This window comes from Aristolochia californica, unplaced genomic scaffold, assembly GCF_029961685.1.
Source record: "Aristolochia californica isolate CCGP_79_NKW_82.1479 unplaced genomic scaffold, dmAriCali1.0.hap1 SCAF_9, whole genome shotgun sequence".
Lineage (NCBI taxonomy): Eukaryota > Viridiplantae > Streptophyta > Magnoliopsida > Piperales > Aristolochiaceae > Aristolochia > Aristolochia californica.
The window spans coordinates 38,526,004-38,546,617 of record NW_027182290.1 but is presented as its reverse complement, the minus strand read 5'-3'; the positions used below and the strand labels follow the sequence as shown (position 1 = coordinate 38,546,617).

Genomic DNA, 20,614 nt, shown 5'->3' with positions numbered 1-20,614 from the left:
AAGGGGGCTAGGTGGGGATGGTTCGAATTTTGAATGGGAGCTGGAAGCGTGGGTCTAAGCTGACTCGGCGAGTTGAGGGCTAGTTGAAGGGAGGCAGGTGGTGGCTAAGTTGACCTTTTGAGTTGGGGTTGAGGAGAGGGGAGGCTTCCATGTCGCTGAAGGTGAGAAGGACCCAGAAGGAAGTCTGGCCTGAAGAGAGTTTAAGGAGACGGGGGGCGCTCAGCGGTTGGGTGGGGAGATGAAGAAGTTAGCTTGTGAAAGGTCTGCCAGAGATGTTCTGTCATTGTCGATGCGCAACAAGGTGCCAAAGATTTTGGCAATGCATTAAATGGTATGCCAACACTAGAGCTCTGTCGGGATAATACAAGCAGTGACCCATTGTCCCAAAGGGGCATTAGTGAGGGAGGGGGACCAATAAAGCTTTTCCACCGGAGAGTTTGGGTGAATGGTAGCCTCCTTGTGCGGACTTGAAATGTAGAGGCCAGAGCTGGTCGGAAATGTGAGAGATTAGTGGGGTGTAGCTAAGAGACAACTGAGTGGTAGCCCAATGGCGGACGGATTGCTCAAAGGGGCAGGGTGAGCAGGCAAAAGCCAAAGTCGTCGAGGCCAAACGTCGTGAACCATCAAAAAAGGCTTGGGCTAGGAGAGTGAGGGAGATGAAATCCGGTTTGAGTTCAATGCACGAGGGAGGAGGTAGTGGTAGCTGGCTAGGGAGGTTTCTGGTGATAGTGGCGGATGATGATTTTGAAAGTGCCTTGGCTTAATGGAGGCTTTGGTGGGGGATGGTGGGTATGTTGGATGGTTGGGACATCTGGTACGAGCTGGAGGAGGCAGTTGCGGAAGGCATCCCACTTGAAGTTTGTGTTGGTTAGCTGAGTCATGAAGAAAATACCCATAATCGCACCTCGACGACACTAAGTGATTCTAAATTCTGGTTGGCCGTGGTGGAGCTAGGTGGTGAGGCGGAAAACGAACTCACCCATCCAGAGCTCCTTGGTAAAGCTTCTTCCAGTGCTGCCAGCGGTAACTTTGTCGAAGATTTTGATAAAGGAGCCTCCAACCTCAGTTGGGATGGAAATGAAGGATCTTCTACTCCTCATCATAGACAAAATACGAATTGCTGGACCCGAGCGTTTGTGAGGTTGCCTGATTGTGGAGTCATCTTCCTGTACCGGAAGGAAAAAGTGGAGGGGTTGCTAGCAGAGGCATGTCCAAGTCTTCTTCTGGTTGATCTACTGGTGACAGTCTGCCACTCGCCATCATTGTCTTTCAAGAGCCTAGTCTTCTGAAGCCTTCCATTCTGTTGTTGTTGTTGCTGCTGCCGTTGAGTGAAGTCTCGATTACCATCGAGATCGTCGTCTTGTCCATTCTGAGGGGGAGGTGGAGGTGCGAAGGCAGGAGGGCGAACGAAGAGTTGGTCCGCACTGCACCATACAATCCACTTGCATTATCTAGCCTCTTACGATGGACTGTTGAACACGACAGACTCTACCACCGTTAAGCTTCAAGCTCTAAGGCATGGCCAGAAGATTTTTAAAGATCGCTTTGAAAGCTCTTATTCGTGGAAAGAGACTCCTTGATTGTCATTAGTTGGTGTTCAGGGCCTTGTTTTTTTGAAGTGCAAGATTTTTTTCCCCTATTTTTTCTTGGTCTCATGTTCCCCAATCAGCTAACTATTTAACTAACTCCTTGGGCAAAGAGGGGGTCACCCTCCAATCTCTCATTGTAAGGTGGCCCTACTCTAAGGTCTATGTTTTTTTATGGGTTAATCAAATGTGGCCTTTCTCAAAAATAAAAAATAGTTATAAGAAAATATCAGATCAATACCGAAAGCCACATTTTTCCCCATGAAGTAATTGCGGTAGCACTGCCATGGTCCAAGGCCCATTTCCGTCCTTTCTCCATTGCCCCTTCTCCTCCATCAGCTCCTTCACCAAGCAATCTCAAAGTTATATAGCTCAGGATTGTACCAAACATAGTACTAGGACCCTCAATATGCAATCCCCAGCCACCATCTTTGTTCTGCAATACATAATAGCAGATCTGAGAAAACTTTGCAGACATCACAAAAGGAGAGTTTCAGATGATAGAACAGGAGAGTTTCAAAGAATATATATCAATCATTTAAAAAAAAAAGAATATATATCATTGAAGATATGAAAGATCTTAAGTGAGTATGTCCTTGCCTGGTGATTGTAGAGATAGCGGATCATTTCTTTTTGATGTTCAGATGATAGAACAGTATTTAACGCTCCTGTGATGTATAGTGTGATAATCTGTTTCATAAACACACTGAGCCTTAAGTCCATGAGTAAATTAAAGAATACTTCTCATAAATAAACAGTAAGCAGATCATATTAGCTTGATGGCTGTTGCTTAATCCCAAGGCTGGGAAAATGCATATGGCCAAAGAGGTCTTTGTTTTATATTCTTATTTACTATAATCACAGGGGGCGGAAATGCTAATGCTGTAAAGTGAAAAAAATTCACTTACCAAGCCGGGAAGAAGGAACATGGGACCACCATAATCACCAGGCCAATGACCATCATGTGCCTGAATGCTTGAATGAAATTTGATAGCCCTTCTTAAGGTGGTTGTAACGGCTTCCTCCGTGACATCTTCAGCCTCTTCTACTTTCACTTGAGGAAAATCAAAATCACATGGATACTCTTTTGCAAACTACACAGAGATTGAAAGCAAATAGCATAAGGAAGATCCCAGGTCAGAAATTCACACTCCATTTCACTGCATTTATTGACAGTACCCATGAAACTAAGTGCACATGAGAAAAGCCACATATAGTTAAGGCAAATTATACAATACCCCTGTCAACTTCTCTCCATAAGAGATGGCTTTTAACATAATATGCATATGTATAACAGCTTTTATACTCTATCTTAGTCCTTCACCAAAATAAAATTAAAACAAGACTTCAAAGAAAAGAGAAAAAATTTCATTCCTTGTTCAAACAAGTCTGTCTATGTGGCTAAATGTTACGTGTGGACCTCTAACATGTCTGCAGCTCAGCAGTCCCACCTAAAACAGGAGCATTAAGAAACCAGTAAGATGCTTTTTGGAGAGCAAACCCATGCACTGTCATGTCAACACTTTTCTTCAGTAGCCTGAGTTATGTGTCAACAGAAAGTTTATAGCTCATACCAACTATCAAGCCTGTCCAAAATCTGTTTGGTGATACGTAAAAAATAATGGAGAGATCACTGATGTCCACAAGCTATGACCTTTTAGAAACTCTCTTAATTTTACAAAGTGTCTTGATTCATATTTTTGTCTCACAGTCAGATTGGCCAATTTCTTTGGCTGCCTTTTTAAACTTCCATGATTTGGCTTCATTCAAAACCCGATGTTTCAAATTCACAATGTTCAACATGCGAACTCTGGTGAGCTTTCAGTTACACATATTCCATTCCAGTTCTTCCAACAAACTCAAAAATGTACTATGTGAAACAATAAATTTAGAAGCATGGCCACTGCTCCCATGGACTGTGCTTCCAGAGGAGTTTTCACTACAGTCAATGATGAGATGAATCTTAGGAATTCTCAAAAAGTTAAATCAAAGTTGTTTGTCCTGAATCATAGGGTCACATGAAGCAAGTAAACAGAATAACTTGTCACGTATTAAAATTGTAAAGCTAGAAGATGAATAATACACAAGAAAAAGGAAATCGTGATAAAGAGTGACCAGATTATGGCAGCTAAACGAAATCTAACGGTTGCCATGATAAAATATGCATGGTCCAACTTGTGCATTTCACAGAAGACTACCCCAAATAATGCAAATTTTTCAAAAGCAGTTATAAGAGAATCGCTGACCAAATCTTTTAAGAAATGTTATTTTAAAAAATCAACGGTCGTATATGAGAAGATAGTTTTTTCTACGTGTTTTTCCTTTTGCTTACCTGCAAGCGCATGAGAAGATCGGAGCTGTGCTTCTGCTCAAACCGAAGCTTTCGAAAACCTTCCCGGGCCTGCTCTACTTGTAACAGCTCTTCAGGTGATCCAAGCTTCGGATCGAACTCCCAAACATGCCTTCCAACATGGTCATTCAGCGTCCGGAGCCACGGGCTGCCCCCTTGAGCGATCTTAAGTTTCCACATTTCCAAATCGAGAACTGAAAATCCAATCAAGATCAACTCCGACGCATTTTCGCAGTGAAAATCCACAAAATTTTCATTAGAAACAGAGCTACACAACTGATAATGCCTATTATATAAGCAAAAACGCCAGTCCTCATATCAAAAATAAAATGCAGATGAAATTAAAAAAAAAATATTACACACCTTACGTAAATATCAGACGATTCCTCGATCACGATATCCGGTAATTACCTGGATTCGGATAGTAGACTATCTTGTTTTCACAGGCTCGGAGGGGGATATGGCATGGAAAGGAGAGGATCCGCAGCCGCGCAGTTAAGAAGGCCTTCCCTCCTGACCCAGTTGGCTCCAGCAATAAATAGAAGAACAATGAATGGCTATTCAAAAGTAGAATTCCTCTACTCCGCCGAAAATGTGAAGCGAAAAATATGTAGCTTTTGCGGAAAGGATCATTGTTCGCATTGTCAGGATAGCTTACCCAACTGTTATTAAAATTTTGTTGTGGTCAGTGGTCACGGTGTGGTCACGGAGCTCACGTCCTTTCAGGTTAGTAACTCTAAGTGCGGCTGGTGTTATTTAAAGATCAATTTATTAATTATCAAATAAATCATACAAATTATATTATTATTATTATTATTATAACTAAAATTTAATAATAATCACTTGCACCCTAATAAAATATTTAAATTACTTTCAAGTTTCATTCGCACCCCTAGGAGATAAATAGGAAATTACTTGTCTCCAAATTTAAAAAATCCCAGCATTTGCTATTTTTCACAGTTTTAACTTTTTTTATAAATAATATTTAAAAATCCCATAAAACTCCACCTATTTATTCACTTGACACATGGGTGAAACCTTTTATCTATCCAATTCCAATAAAAGAAGTAACAAGAGTAACAACATACGAAGCGTAAAGACCACTTTCACTAAAGAGTAGTCATTCAAGAGGATGTTTCAGAGGTAGCTTTCATATGTCAAACCTCCGCAAGATGTCGATGAAATAACATCGAGAAGATCAACTAGAATAATAAAAACAAAAAGTTCTTCTATGTGGTGTACCTCGAGGAATTTGATTATGATTTAAGCGTTGAAAATTCCGTCGAGATATTTTTACAAACTATAAATAATTATAAATTTAACTTGTGGTCTAATATTATGTAGGATGGATTGGATTGGATTGTGAAAAATCAAGTATAAGATTTGTTGAATTGCCTAATGGGGTGAGGACCATTGGTTATCACCAAGTCTTTAATTATCGAAATATAAGTTCGAGATAGACCCACACTCAAACTCTGAAGAGTTGTGATCATTTACCGTTTGTAATTCTATAAATAATATATACTTCGTCAAGAATAATTACAACAAGTATTATTCCTAAATTCAATACGGTACCACAACTTCGATCAATTAATCAGAACCTATCTCGTCATCACTGGAAATTGCCATCTATGGTCGTCGTCGTTGCCGCTCCTTGTTGCCGACGAAGACGCTGCGCCTATCGCTCCCTCCTCTTCGTCTCTGCATCTCTCAATCTCTGCCAGAATTTCGTTCCTTACTGGAAGATTTGTTCCCGTCGCCATCACCACTGAGCCGTTCCCATCACCCGACGCCACAACCTATGCCGTGCTGAGCAGGATTCTCCCTCTTCCGTCTCTCTAACTCCTCTCCATTGCCGCACCGAGACATCGCCACCACTTTCTGTCATATCGACGCCAACTCAAAAAACTTCTCCCTCCTCTGTTTCGACCTTCCCCCGGGCCACCACTCCCATCAGCCAGAGCCTTCGCCCATCGCTCTTCTCCCGTAGACGATTTCCCACAGAAATCCCTCCACCCTGCTACCGCCTGCCTCCACCGTCGTCATCGACTCCCGCAGCCTCGCCCTCACCTCACCATACCCCAGCCAGAGCAGCTAATCTGAACGCTCTCCTGTTGTTGTCACCCCATTGCCACCGCCTATCGCCTACCGTTGTCTGCTCTGCTGGCAACCTCCCTCACCTGCGCCGCACCAGACCCCCTGCGTCATCTCAGCAGTGAACGGGAGACCTAAGTTCGAACGGAAAATTATTTTCCCCCTCAACGTCCTATCCCACATATTTGTGTAACATGCGAACTTGCACGTGTGACAGAGAAAAAAGTCTACTGCTCCGGACAATGTGATTTTATCCACCCCAGCCGCTATCAGTGTCACTGATATTCTACCAGACAATGCGGTTCAGTCTGCTCCAGCCGCTAGTCTTCTCAACCGCTACAAATGTCACTGTTTTTTCACCAGACGATGCGATTTTGTCTGTCCTAGCCGTTACCAATGTCAATGCTCTTCCATCGGATGATACGATTTCGTTAGTACCAACTGCTGCTCTTCCACCGGACGAAGCGATTCTATCCGCCCCAGCTTCCTACCAGTGTCATTGTTTTTACTACTAGTGTCACTGCTCTTCCCAATTGCTACCAGTGTCGCTGCTCTTCCCAATTGCTACGTGTTGCTCTTTTCAACCATTGCTCTCACCAAACCACTTCCGAGAACATGGATCCTCTTTTTGAAGATCAGGATTGGACTTTCCTCTCAAAGTTCCAACTTGCAGGGGCATGATAGAGATAAGGATAAAAATAGACATATAAGTTCAAGATAGACTCAAACTCAAATTCTAAAGAGTTATAATCACCTACAATCTCTGTTGTAATTCTATAAATAGTGTATACCCAATCAATGATAATTACGGTAAATATTATTCTCCATTCCTAAATTCAATATTTAAGACTAAAAAGGATTCATTAATGAGTGATACAAGGTTCAACTCATTACCAAAGAGTTCATACAAAATAAAAGAATTGACTAATGAGATACATTTTTTCCTGTCTCTAAAATTTTATTTCCATATCATCATGATATTAGTTGCCCATTTTGATTTAGATTTATATCAAATGGACATAAAAATAACATTTGTCATTGGAGACTTAGATAAAGAGGTTTACATGAAACAACCTCAATAGTTCACCTCAATTAATGGTGGTCATTTAGTTTGCAAACTTAAAAAATACATATATGGGTTAAAGCAAGCTTCCTATTAGTGTATTTGAAAATTCATAATGTTATCTCTTTATTCAATTTTGCTAAGAACATTATGGATAAATAATTATATCACTGAGTTGGTGGGAGTAAATTCAACTTCTTGTTTTATATATGAATGATATTTTGTTTGCAACCAATGATATGAGTTTGCTGCATGAGGTAGAAGTTTTTTCTTAATATTTTTAGATATGGATTAAGCGTCTTATGTCATTGGCATTGAAATTCATAAAGATAAATTATTAAGTATATTGAGATTATCTCAGGAAGCCTATATTAATAAACACTAGTGTAACATCCACTGTAAAGGGTGACCAGTTTGACCTTGAAAGGGAACATATAAAAAACATTCCTTCTACTTCAATAGTTACAAGCCTTTTATGTATACCAAGATCTGTACCAAACAGTATACTACATTTACATTAGAATATTGTGTAGATACCAAAGTAACCCTAGTATGGATAACCAGATAGTTGCAAAAAAGGTCATACGATATTTCCAAAGTACAAAAAAATTCATGTTTACATATAAACGACACACGAGAGCTTGGAATTTTTTGGGTTTTCAGACTTTGAATTTGTTAGGTGTGTTAACTCATGGAAGTCAACATTAGAATATATCTTCATGTTAGCTTAAAAAGTTGTATATTGGAAAATTGTAAAATAATGTTTAATTGCTACTTTACCATGGAAGCCAAGTTGCTTGTATGTTTTGAGGCTACATCACATGATATTTAGTTAAAGAATTTTAGTCCAGGGTTTCGAGTTTTTGATTTAATCTCTAAGTCATTGATGATTTACTATGACAATGTTGTTATTGCTTTCATGGCTAAGATTAATAAAAGTGGAAGTTGAAATAAATATATAGACATGAAGTATTTAGCCATCAAGGAGCATGTCAGATCCAATGAAGTGCTCATAGAACACATGTATTGAACAAATGGTAGATCCATTGACGAAAGTCATGCCACCATATTTGTTTAAGAATTATGTAAGCAGGATAAGTTTTCGTATAGATTGGCCAACTTTATCTTTGATCTTAGGCATTGTATTTTATAATACTTTTTGAATGAAAATTTTATTTTTGATTTGTCTTCTCTTTTGGTATGTATACATACATGTTTGAGAATCATAAATATTATTATGTTATTTAAACTATTCGAACCAAGTGAGAGCACGTAATATTTTAAAAAATTAAATAATAAAGAATCTAAAATTCGTCCCGTCCCAAATCCACAAGTCAAGTAAGAAAGGAGTTGTGGTTATAACTGTATTTGATAGTTACTTCCCTTAATGGGAAGAAGTAATTGGTGGAATTATCTTTATGGACTCCTTGTATTCTCATATGGTTGATTCTAGCCATACATATTATGAGGTTGATCACCGTGAGACAAGATATTCCAGAAATCTAAGAGTATCGTAATTGACATGGCCATAGGTAACTGACGATACCATTTTTATATTCTATAGTGATATCATTTAATTGAATAGTTACCTCAACTCCTTGTTATTTGAAGAAACTCTCCACTTCAATTGGTCTTTTTCACGAAAAGAATGCATGAGATAACAAATCAAGTGTTTCACTATAATTTCAGAGAGTTGTCCTGAATTCAAGTTGATTATGTTTCACTTCTTCCTCATAGAAAGATGATAAAAGAATTCTCAATCATGATCCATTGCCATGACCATAGGTAAGTGACGATTTTTTTTTTTTATATTTTACGGTGTATGTAACTATTTATTTGTAATCTCTTAATATAAATTAGGATTACATGCACATTAATTCAATCATTTGGTAGCAAAGGCAACAAGATAACTCTCTCAACATTTTGGCCCCGGTGGACTATTCAACTTTGACTTGTTTTTTTGAGAAATGAAAGAATCAAAAGAAGAAGTCATCCTCCATTGGCCAAAGACAATTATGGCATGTACGATCACTGGAGGCATCAGTTAAGCAACCGAACAAGCTTAGGCTATGGACGATGGCAATCAAGCCATCAACCCACTTGGAGAGATGGTTGTTGGTGGTAGCAGTTTTGGGCATTGCATCGAGCTCACCTAACGACCTAAACTATTGGGTAAAACCCTGCTTGAACTGGTTTTCATGGCCTTTATAAACACTCCCAATGCTGCCTCTCCTATCAAATTATACTATAAAATAAACTTAATTTTCAATACAAAATTTAAATATAAATTAATTATAATAAATATTAAAAAATAGTAAAAAAACATTATTAGAAAATAATATCATTATAAATTAAGAATTTGTAGTGAATTGAATAAGCGATATGATATTCTAAAGGCCCTAATAATTTTTAATAAATCAATTTTTAAAAATCATCTCGAATAACAGAGAGATTCTGGGTTCTATCCTTGTCGAGTAATTCTCTTTATTCGTTAATTTTTAAATATTATACTTTTCTTTTTATAAACTTTAAGGTATTTTGCATTTTTAAATTACTTTTATTTTTTTATTACGGGGCCCATCAACTGTCTGTGTGATAATGGCTAAGGACAAATACTGGATCTGGGATCCAGAACCCGCGGTCGAACAACGCCGCCGATGAATTGAAGTCAACTGATCTATGCTGACTGTTTGACTCACATTCCTGTCCGTCGTTCAAGAGATCAAGATTTTCGGCCGAGGTTCTCTCCGTCGTTCAAGAGATCAAGATTTTTCGGACTAAAAACAGACATCTTGTGTTCCCTTTTATTGTAAGAAGTGTTGAAGATAAACAAGAGAGACGAGGAAGAATCGTGCACTTTCAGTTTCACTCGCAGCACCTCCCAACGAACTGGCGATAAGCTCAAGATTCAAGTACGTACATTTCTCTAGAAAGCAAAGGTACTTGTTCAGAGCTTTTCAGTTTTACACTTTAATTTCGCATAAACTGTTCGGGATTTATTAGTGGGCTTTATATAAGGAATGGAAATGAGAGCTGCGGTTAACTTGCTTCTGATAAGCATATATAGGTCTAATCATCCTTTTTTAGCACCTATTATAAGTTTGTTCCCTCGTTTAGTTTGATTTTCTGACAACAGGGTTTTGGGTTTTTTTTTTTTTTTGTTGAGGTAGTGGCAGCTTTTAGGATCAAGATAGCTCAGTAATTAATATCATCAGTAAATGCCTGTTACTAGATGTTGTAGAGATATACTAAAGTAAACAATTAGTCTTTGTTTTCGTATTCGAAATGCTGAGGTGTGCGGGGATAAAACAAACTTTCAATCGAGAAGGAACAACAAACTTTATTGGTGATAGTGTCTATCAACTGCCAGTTGACAGCAATCTGAGGAAAGGATGTGGAAGCTCAAGATTGCTGAAGGCGAAAATCCGTGGCTTAGAAGTATAAATAAATTCACCGGAAGACAAGTATGGGAGTTCGACCCAGAGCATGGGTCCCCAGAAGAAAGAGCTGCATTTGAAAAGGCTCGTGAGGATTTCTGGAAGAATCGGTTCCAGATAAAGCACAGTTCAGATCTTCTGATGAGAATGCAGGTAATGATTTTATTTCTAAATTCTTTTCTATTTCTCGAAAGACGTATTTCCACATTTCCTGGCGTTTCTATTGCTTGTTTGTTTTTCTGAACAAGACCCGCCCCTGCCCTTCTCATCCATGTTCAATGTTTCGGTACAAAAGCACTTATATGATGTTCATTACCTCTGATGATACTCATCTACGTGGGGGCTGCTTCTCGACTTTGTGCTGGACATATAATCTCGAACTCTCTCTTGCTACAATATTGCAAAGTTGGCACAACAACCTCAATCAATTCAGCTTAACAGCGTTAATTGTCAATTAAACAGTCATCACATATTGGACTTCCAGAGGAAACAATCATGTGTGGTGCCGGTGTTTTTTCCTGTAATTTGGAGGAAAGAAAAATATAAAGAGAGAGGGCCAAAACAGATCATTTTAGTGATGGAAAGTTGCAAGTTCTAGTTCAGTCTTTGTGCCTTATTTTCTACCATTTCGAAAAAAAAAAAATGCAGTTTGCAAAGGCGAACCATTATGAAAATAAGCTTCCCCAAGTGAGACTAAAAGAAAATGAAGAAATTACAGAGGAGGTGGTGACAACATCCTTAAGAAGAGCTGTTGACTTCTACTCAACAATTCAAGCCCATGATGGCCATTGGCCGAGTGATTATGGTGGTTCCTTGTTTCTTCTTCCTGGCCTTGTAAGATCCTTTCTCTCCTCTCAATCTATCATTTTTACTTATTACATTCTCTTCACTAAAAATTCTTTTGGAGTAACATAATTGTATTTGACCCAAGAATAACACTGTATTAAGGAAATTTTAGTTTCTGTTTCTTACAAATTTCATGCTACAGGTGATTAGTTTATATGTTGTAGGAGCCCTCAATACTATTTTGTCATCGGAACATCGGAAAGAGATACGCCGCTACATATACAATCATCAGGCAAGAACTATCTTCTCTGACTGTCTATCTTCCTTTCATCAATCTTTTGTCAGTGAGTCATCTCTTGAATGAAACGAGAATTAATGAAAATAGATAGTAAAGGCTTCATATTTCTGTTTATAAAGTTTTTATTTCCTTTCATAAAAAAAAAAGGCTTCATATTGCTGTTTATAAAGTTTTTATTTCCTTTCAAAAAAAAAAAAAAAAGGCTTCATATTTCTGGCTACCTCGTTACCCACAAATATTACACTTGAGTACAATGTTTCAAGTTTTCAGAATGCAGATGGTGGTTGGGGCCTCCATATAGAAGGCCACAGTATCATGTTCAGCACTGCCCTTTTCTATGTTTCTCTGAGGCTGCTTGGAGAAGACGGAGGTGGTAGTTCGATGGAGAAAGCACGCCAGTGGGTATTAGAGCATGGTGGCGTCACTTCAATACCATCATGGGGAAAATTGTGGCTTTCAGTAAGAAACGGCTCACATCTACCATTACTTTGGCTGTGGATCTCATATATTTGAGCTATTATTGGTCTGGGTTTCTTCTTGAGTGTGCTATTGGATGATTCCAGTTGCAAAGAAGCTTGTATCTACCTTTCTGTAAATTACCAATTACCTATTACAACTGACTCAAAAGAGAAAAAATAAATGCCCTTAGCAGCCATGTGATCCTCATTCTTTCCAGGCAAAGTTTCTTTTTTGAAAACTTTTGATGCAAACAATATCATTTGAAATGGAAAGAAAAGAAGCAAAATTCAAATTGCATCGGTGAAAGTGTCTAAGTTTTTTTGTTTTTTGGGAACGCTTTAATACTTTTATTTTTGAAGGCTTGAGATTTTTTATTTTAGCTTAATTATTTTGTCTGAATGTTGATGGTCTTATGACCAAAATATTATCAGGTCCTTGGTGTGTATGACTGGTCTGGCAATAATCCAATGCCACCTGAGATGTGGCTTTTCCCTCACTGTCTTCCTTTTCATCCAGGTATTCTGTCCATTCTCGATGTGGTTGACCATTGAAGTTAAAAAGTAATGATGAAGTAAATAAATGGGTAAAGATAACAACGGTTTTAATTATTTTATGTCAATCTCTGCAACACTCATAAGATAAAAATAAGTGTGCAGGGCGAACATGGTGTCACTGTCGATTGGTCTACTTGCCAATGTCTTATTTATATGGCAAAAGATTCGTAGGTCCTATCACAGAAACAGTTCTGTCACTTAGGAAAGAGCTTCATACTTGCCCCTATGATCAAGTGGATTGGAACAAGGCACGCTTCTTGTGTGCAAAGGTTGGTTGATTCTTAGTCTTGTGAGTTTCTATTTCTGTCAATCTTATGTTGATATGGTCGTAGATTTGCTTGCATCCATTTGTCTGAGATAGGCTGATTGACATCAAATACCTTCTTGCATGCAATGTTATTATTAGTATTAAGTATCAACAAATGCCCATAGTATATTAACATTAATTGGAAACTAACAGTGGGAACAATGTTAATGGAATTGCCAATCCTCATTTAAGAATTGCGTTTTATTAGTGTTTATTAAGAATCCACTGAAGTGAACCATGATTCGCAGGAGGACCTCTATCACAAGCACCCACTTCTCCAAGATATAATTTGGGAATATCTCTACTATGTTGGGGAGCCTATTCTCAAACGATGGCCTTTTTCCAAGCTGCGAGAGAAAGCTCTAAGCACGGTGATGCAACATATACATTATGAAGATGAGAATACTCGGTACCTTTGCATTGGTCCTGTAAACAAAGTATGTACAAATAGCTCCCATAAAAATGGAGTCGCTATGTCTTCATGAAATATTTGGAACTTTTGGTTGAATGTCATTGTCATGAACCAAACAAGTTTCAAGATTATCCACATGCTCTTCATAGTATTTTTACTTCCATTTTTTCCTGTTCCTTTCTACCTGATGCTGAACATAGAAACTTTTGACTGAAAAGTCAATGCTAGTCAATCTATAAGACCGATTGGCATCAATTGATGATTGGGTTCTTCTAATTGAGAATCCAGAACCCTCCTCTCATCTATAGAAAGAATTAGCAATGGGTTGTTATTGAAATAATTCTCTCTCTCTCTCTCTCTCTACATCTAATGGCTTATCCCTTATCATATCAAATATTTCTACTTCTGTTTTTTGTGTTTCTGCACTTCTCAGGGTATTAAATGCTCTTGGCTGATGTTCATTGTTATTAATGGAATGAATTGAACATTATCCTCAAGTCTTTTCTAGCCTCTGTGCTTTTCAGTTTCTTTTTTATAAATCTGTCAAATATGTTATACATCATTGAGTATGTTTTTGACTTTCTCAGATTCTCTCACAAACTAGTAAGTCACAGCTGTATAGATTATGTCTCTAACTATTTTTATTTGATACCTAATTTTTTCAAGGTGTTAAATATGCTTTGCTGTTGGGTAGAGGACCCTAATTCTGAGGCCTTCAAATTGCATCTTCCAAGAATATATGATTACCTGTGGATTGCTGAAGATGGAATGAAGATGAAGGTGTTAGAACAACTTTAATTACTGTTACTTCAATTAAACTTGGTTGTCAGAGCATCTAGATTTTTGTTTAACAGTTCCTCAAAAAAATTGATGGCAGGGGAGTGATGGCAGTCAGTTATGGGACACAGCCTTGGCTGTTCAGGCAATTATTTCTAGTAATCTTGTCGATCAGTACAGTTCAACTCTTAAAAAGGCACACAAGTATATAAAAATGTCTCAGGTAGCACTCTTTTATTAATGGGCATTTCAGATTAGTAGTGCTAAATAAATTTTCTTGCAAAGTTCAATCAAGTTTCTCTAATTTTGATCTGTTCTGAAGGTGCCACAAAACTGTTCTGACAATTTTAGTAGCTGGTACCGTCACATATGTAAAGGTGCATGGACTTTCACAACAGCAGATAATGGATGGCAAGTTTCAGATTGCACGGGAGAAGGACTAAAGGTTGCTGTTTGAACTACAACAGAATAAGAATGAGGGAGGCAGTTATTTAATGTTTCTATCCTCCTTTTCAGGCTGCTCTATTGTTGTCAGAACTCCCGTCAGCAATTGGTGGAGAATCAATATCAGCAGATCGGTTATATGATGCTGCAAATGTTCTCCTTTCCTTACAGGTAAGTTTAAGTGTTCAAAGTTGTTACATTGTTGCTAAATTTTTGTTATATCATTTTGGAAAAGCATTGAAGTCTGTTCTTGATTTTTTGTGCCAAGTGCAGAATACTGATGGGGGTTATGCAACATATGAGCTCACAAGATCTTATAAATGGATGGAGGTAACCATATTGACTAACATTGATCCTGTTTGTTTAGCAACCATTTCCTGTTCATTTGGCTAACAGAAACGATAAGTTTTAAGTGTTAAGAATCTGGAATCTCTCATTTGTCTAGGTGCTCAATGCTTCTGAACTTTTTGCAGATATTATCATTGAGTACTCGTAAGAGATCTGAACCTTTTTCTTTTCTTATATATTCCTGCTCAAGTACTCTTTTCCTGTTCTTTTTTTGCTCATTTTTAAAGGTGTTGTAGATATGTTGAGTGCACTTCGTCAGCACTACAGGCTTTGGCATCATTTCTGAAGTTATTTCCTGGACATCGAAAGAAAGAAGTAGAAGCTTGCATTGCAAAAGCAGCTAATTATATTGAAAATGTGCAGCTACCTGATGGTTCATGGTAAGTGGGTGCAAGATCTTCCTCAAAAACTCGTGAAATATATCATATTTTTTCCTTTGTTTCTAAATCTGATTCCATCACTTGCATATAGACATGTACCATTAACAAATCAAGAATAGGTAGATCTTTTTTTTCAGTGAATAATGCTTGCACCTATGCTTCCAAAAACTTTCTATTTGTGCGTAAAGAGAACTTTGTGCAGGTATGGTTGCTGGGGGGTTTGCTACACGTATGCCATATGGTTTGGAGTAACAGGTTTGGTGGCTGCTGGAAAAACGTACCAGTGTAGTACTGAAATCCAAAGAGCTTGTGATTTCCTGCTGTCAAAACAATTGCCATCAGGTGGGTGGGGAGAAAGTTATCTTTCCAGCCAAAACAAGGTAAGTCTTTGCGTGATATTACACTACCTCCCTCAAGTTCCGTTTGATATTTTTTTCTGTTTTGCTCGTCTCCTAAACATAAAAACCCAATGAGCAATTTAAGTCTGCAATCATATCTCTGCATCATGTACGACTGAAAAATGAAGTTGCTCACTTTACACTCTCTTACCCTCTTTAAACAGATATATACAAATCTAGAAGGGGACAAGCCACACCTTGTAAATACTTCTTGGGCCATGCTGGCTCTTATTGAAGCTGGACAGGTTTGAACACATATCACTGCATTCTTATGCATTCCGAAAATTCATGTGTGGTATTCTGTTGGACATGTGGTGTTCCAAATTTGAATTTTTTTTCCTTTATACCTTAGGCCCAGAGAGATCCAGTGCCTTTGCATCGTGCTGCGAGGTTGCTGATGGATTCACAAATGAAAAATGGTGACTTTCCACAGCAGGTAACAAACTTCATCTAACCTAGAAAATCTCCATTTTTACTTTGGAGGCTCTTCCCAAAATAAAATATCATCAGGCAAGGATCATTCAAAGAGATTTGGACAAGTTGTTCTCAGATCATCTACTCACTTATTTATACTCATGGCAGGAAATCATTGGAGTTTTCAATCAGAACTGTATGATTAGTTATTCTTCCTACAGAAATATTTTTCCAATTTGGGCTCTTGGCAAATATTGTCAACAAGTACTGAGTCACCAAAACCATAATATTACTTGAAGTAGCTCCATTGGCACGGGAAGAAAGCAAGCTCACGTTCATGTTTGAGATGGGACATTGAACATGCTGTATAAGTAGGGCCTTCTGGCATTTGTCAAACACCGCAAAATCCATGGATGTATTTTACAGAGCTGTATCCCTTCATGAGTTTGACGTCAAAGTTTGATTTTGTTCTTTACATTATCCGAGAAAATCAAACCCAACAGGAGATATATTCCTGATCATTGTACTCTGAATGGAAGAAGAACTTTATAACTTTATAGTTCTGTAATGGATTCATAAGTAAGCTTGATTTAGTTCGGAAAGCGAAAACCTCTGGGCACAAAATACAGGCAGCTGCATTTAAGAAAAAAAAGCAAGATTAAAGGCACAGAGATCAGATGTCCACAGTACCCATTTTGGAATTCAGAGAAATTGTTAGTGTTTATTGCTTGCTGAATAACCTATTCTATCATTAATTTTCAGGTGGCATTTCCATTAATGGATGAAAATTTCAGGTGGCAAGAATTTTCTTGTGCAAAGTAAGAAAATTATCAATTTCTGCCTCACAAGGTACAAAATCCTCTGATTTGCTGTTTCATTTTCTTGTTCAAATCGTATGTTTGCACTCGTGAGTCGTGAATGCATCTCACTCTCCTCCAAAGATTTGATTTCTCATTGGAGCCAAGAACAACAGGGTCAATTATTTTCATCCGTCCGCCAAATGAGAGTAAGACCTGAGATGCGTCGGTTTCTAGAAAAACAAATATAGCCCAATTGTCAAAACTGAGATGATTTTTCAGTCTACAGAAGCTTAAAGGGGGCAATAATCCCTTTTCCGATAATTTAAAAATGTTTTGATCAGAAAAAATCCTGGACTCCTCTTCCAGCGAAGGCTCGATCAGAGAGTTCGGCCAGAACGGCATTCAGCGTCAGCAACACCAAGCTCGACCCTGTTATCACAGCCAATACGACTCCAGTAGTCCCCAAAACTTTCCCAAAAACAGGCCACTCAATTTCCTGCACTTCTTCCAGAACCCCACTCAACAAATTCTCTTTCTCTTTCTCTCTCCTCTCCTTCAAAACCTCTTTTATGGCTCTGATTTCCGCATTTTTAAGAGTCTCGAAGCTGTCATCCTGTTCTTTCGACTTTCCTGATGGCTCTTCCGTCGTTCCGGTCGGTTGAGGCCGCTCCGGCTCCGGGCTCGACGTTGCCTGAATTAGACCCAGAAGGGTTCGTCTGGGCATCGACAGAGAATTCATCGACTGCAACAACTTCAGCCTGATTGGATTCTGGCGGTGACAACGGGTGCACATCGGCGTCGGGACGGAAAATGTGGAACAAAGAATCGCCATTAGGAGACGGGGCGAGAGAGAGAGAGCGAAGGAATTTTTTCTTTCTGAGACCAGTGGAGTAAAATTCCGAAATTTAGAGCTAATTGCATCTGCTACGAAATGACACGAATGACCCTTCCGCAATGAGTCATTACGGCCATTCTGCCAATAATACAGAAACTTATCTGGTCCAGGCAAATCACGCTCGATAACTGAAGAAACTTGATCTCGAAGCAGCAATTCAGCATTCTACTCCAGTAACCTATATACAGTAATAAGAAAGAAGGAGGGTATATACAGTAATAAGAAAAAGAGAGAAGAAGAAGAAGAAGATGAAGATGAAGATTTCTGTTTTCCGAACAAAAACATTAGATGAAGGCACAAAAACATTATCAAAAGCAATCAATCAAATCCTTTGATGGGTTTGCGTATACTACACTCAGGGAAGACGGAAACAATCACGAAATGACGACGACTTTGCTGAGAATCCACAAAACTAGAGACATTTCAAATACGAAAATTGCCTGAAGCAATCCTCGGTCCAGCGAAAATCCGAACAAGGTGATGCCCCCCTTGTTGTGTTGCAAATACGTTACTGCAATCACAGAAAACCATGTTTATTCTTGAGAATCTTATGTGAATAAACGTCTCAAAAAGTTTAAAAATAATAATGAAAATTTAGAACTCGGCTCTTACTCAATGCTTCTCTGGTTTCGAAGGACAAGGTGGCCTGAATGGGGAATGTGATGAAATAGTCCAAGTGGGGCTCAGAGTCGCCACCAGCAATCGGCACAGTAGGTTCAGTAGTTACTTGTAGAGGTAGGGGTACCCTGGAGGCCTTGGCTGCAAGGGTGTGGGAGGCGGCATTAGAAGCGCAGGTCATGAGCATGTGCCATCTTGTAGCGATGGCTACCATTCCCTGAGCTCGATGAGTGATCCTGGCTGCGCTGATCAGACACATGGAGAACCCACTCAGTTGCACTGCTGAACATACCTGAAACACGGTTACATTTCCATTAATCACATAAATACCTCATTATATGTAATAAATTTTAAGTGTTTATTATGTAAGCACAATTTCTAAATATATTACAAAATTCATAAAAAGATTGAAAGCAAAAACCATGATACATACCTCTAGCCATGCCTGACAAATTCTAGGAATTTTGTTAGACCTACTTTTTTATGTACAATTTTGTAAACACTTTTTCCCCTAAAATAGATGAGAAGTTATAACTAATGGGTAGTTATAATTATCCCACTAATTTGTATCTAAAGAAAATTATCTAATAATGGGTCTTTTATGAATTTCTTAATCCTAAATTTATTCCCTAGGAACCTCCAAAACTCAATATAAGTAATAGAAGATAAGAGTATATTCTAAAGTATGAATGATGAAGTATCAAAACTAAAACAAACTCGTATAAACATTTATGTGAGTTCTAATATTTTTACTCATAAAATAATCGGAGGCAGTTGTGCCCTTTACTTACCACGAGATCGCCTGAATTGAAGAAATTCTTCTCGTATTTTGACGTGAAGACGAGCATCAAAGCTCCCAATTGGCTGACTGTGATCGTCACCAGACAACCCAGGATGAAAATTCGATATCTGTGACTGGTGACCAGTAATTGCTTCTTGATCCTCGTATGCTCCCTGAACACAGCGATGGCGTCGGTGGCAGAGCCCCCTTCCAATCCTTTCCTGAACCACTCCAGCCTCAATATCTGCAGCTCGCAGGTTAGCCGGAACAGCACGCACACGAGCAAGAAGATACCCGTACGGTACACCCACGAGCCCAGCAACGCTACGAACATGATGGAGTTCCCGAGGTTCCGGCCATGGATGCCTGGGACGTGCACCGTCACGGTGGAGAAGAAGAGTATTTTGTGGGCAAGCTCTACGGCGAAAGAGGGGAGGAGGATGTAGGTGAGATAGCGGAAGGCACGGTCGAGCTCGCGCCCGTAGCCGAGCCGCACGAAGGGGTGGTCTTCGTGGAGACCATCAAGGAAGAGGAGCTGCCGGATGCCGTAGCGCCGGAAGAACCCAGAGAGGGTGAAGAAGCCGATGGCTGCGAGCGCGGATTCCGGCAACTGGGTGAGCTTGTCGAAGGCGATGCCGGAGGAGGCAGCCGGCGGTACTCGTACGGTGAGGACGCTCACGACGGGGACAGTGAATGCCAGAAAGATGAACGCGGCATACGAGAGCGTCAGACCAAGCCATGACGAGTGGTCGAGTGCGCACCATTTCAGATGTACTCGGAAATGGTAGAGATCGTCTGAAAGGGAAGATTTCGGTAGACGCTGATAAGAAATAAGGGGGACTTGCGTACTATCCCTCTCTTCCTGCTCCTTCTCCGCCGGAAATCTGTCGGAGACTTCGACGTCGATGTCGGTTTCGCCGGAATTACCAGAACTCATCGTTGAATCCATGTTTCAAGAACAAATTACAGAGCTCAAACTCGAATCGCAGATTTATACCTAGCGCAGTCCGTGGAGATCGTGATGGGTCAATCAGTGGACTAACTTTTTATTTAATTCGAAGGAAATCAAGCGACCACAGGGGGCGGCAATTACACATCGGGCATGCCTCTGATAGAATGATTCCCCAGATTTTAAAAGAAATCATCAGCTCTACAAGATTATATATATAATACAGATAGTTCGTATTTTGTGAACAGTAGAACGAAGGAAGAAAATAAAAGAAAATGGGAAAAAGAAGCTTCGTAAACGGCTTTCGGATTTACGAAACTATATTAAATGTTCCACGCTGAATTATGTGAGTAAATGAGTCAACTCAGTCCTATCAGTGGTAACTGTAAATTATGCCCAAACCATATCTTTAGGCACAAGAAAGGAAGAAAGAAAGATTCGAAAAAGAAATTTATTCTATATAA

At 39.1% G+C, this 20,614-nt stretch overlaps 4 protein-coding genes across 5 annotated transcripts in view; 1 reads left to right on the top strand and 3 right to left on the bottom strand.

Annotated features, from left to right (window-relative positions):
* Positions 1-4,609, bottom strand: part of LOC137940404 (cycloartenol synthase 2-like) — a 46,929-nt gene extending 42,320 nt beyond the window's left edge. Inside the window, exons 1-5 of the mRNA XM_068785448.1 lie at positions 4,300-4,609; positions 3,919-4,130; positions 2,495-2,680; positions 2,187-2,276; positions 1,828-2,022 (exon numbers count right to left, since the gene is read on the bottom strand). Of these exons, the coding sequence (XP_068641549.1) occupies positions 1,828-2,022; positions 2,187-2,276; positions 2,495-2,680; positions 3,919-4,116 (669 nt within the window). The 5' untranslated portion in view covers positions 4,117-4,130; positions 4,300-4,609. The remainder of the gene's footprint in view (positions 1-1,827; positions 2,023-2,186; positions 2,277-2,494; positions 2,681-3,918; positions 4,131-4,299) is intronic.
* Positions 4,610-9,743: 5,134 nt separating this feature from the next.
* LOC137940081 (cycloartenol synthase 2-like) lies at positions 9,744-16,786 on the top strand. Of its 2 annotated transcripts, none has more exons than XM_068785001.1 (19): positions 9,744-10,005; positions 10,464-10,683; positions 11,179-11,364; positions 11,519-11,608; positions 11,885-12,073; positions 12,505-12,589; positions 12,730-12,896; positions 13,183-13,371; positions 14,013-14,126; positions 14,224-14,346; positions 14,446-14,568; positions 14,640-14,738; positions 14,841-14,897; positions 15,013-15,059; positions 15,152-15,295; positions 15,498-15,675; positions 15,858-15,938; positions 16,046-16,129; positions 16,276-16,786. In XM_068785001.1, exons 2-19 carry the CDS (start codon positions 10,486-10,488, stop codon positions 16,402-16,404), a joined length of 2,283 nt encoding a protein of 760 aa, XP_068641102.1. In that variant the 5' UTR covers positions 9,744-10,005; positions 10,464-10,485; the 3' UTR covers positions 16,405-16,786. The 2 variants fall into 2 exon arrangements, with proteins under 2 accessions (XP_068641102.1, XP_068641101.1); XM_068785000.1 differs by having other exon boundaries at positions 9,744-10,032.
* Positions 16,787-17,244: 458 nt separating this feature from the next.
* LOC137940950 (preprotein translocase subunit SECE1-like) lies at positions 17,245-17,739 on the bottom strand. Its single transcript, XM_068786071.1, has one exon. It carries the CDS (start codon positions 17,737-17,739, stop codon positions 17,245-17,247), a length of 495 nt encoding a protein of 164 aa, XP_068642172.1.
* Positions 17,740-18,064: 325 nt separating this feature from the next.
* LOC137940949 (uncharacterized) lies at positions 18,065-20,138 on the bottom strand. The gene is made up of 3 exons (XM_068786070.1): positions 19,212-20,138; positions 18,415-18,712; positions 18,065-18,313 (listed from the first exon to the last, which is right to left on the bottom strand). Exons 1-3 carry the CDS (start codon positions 20,136-20,138, stop codon positions 18,177-18,179), a joined length of 1,362 nt encoding a protein of 453 aa, XP_068642171.1. The 3' UTR covers positions 18,065-18,176.
* Between the last annotated feature and the right edge of the window lie 476 nt (positions 20,139-20,614).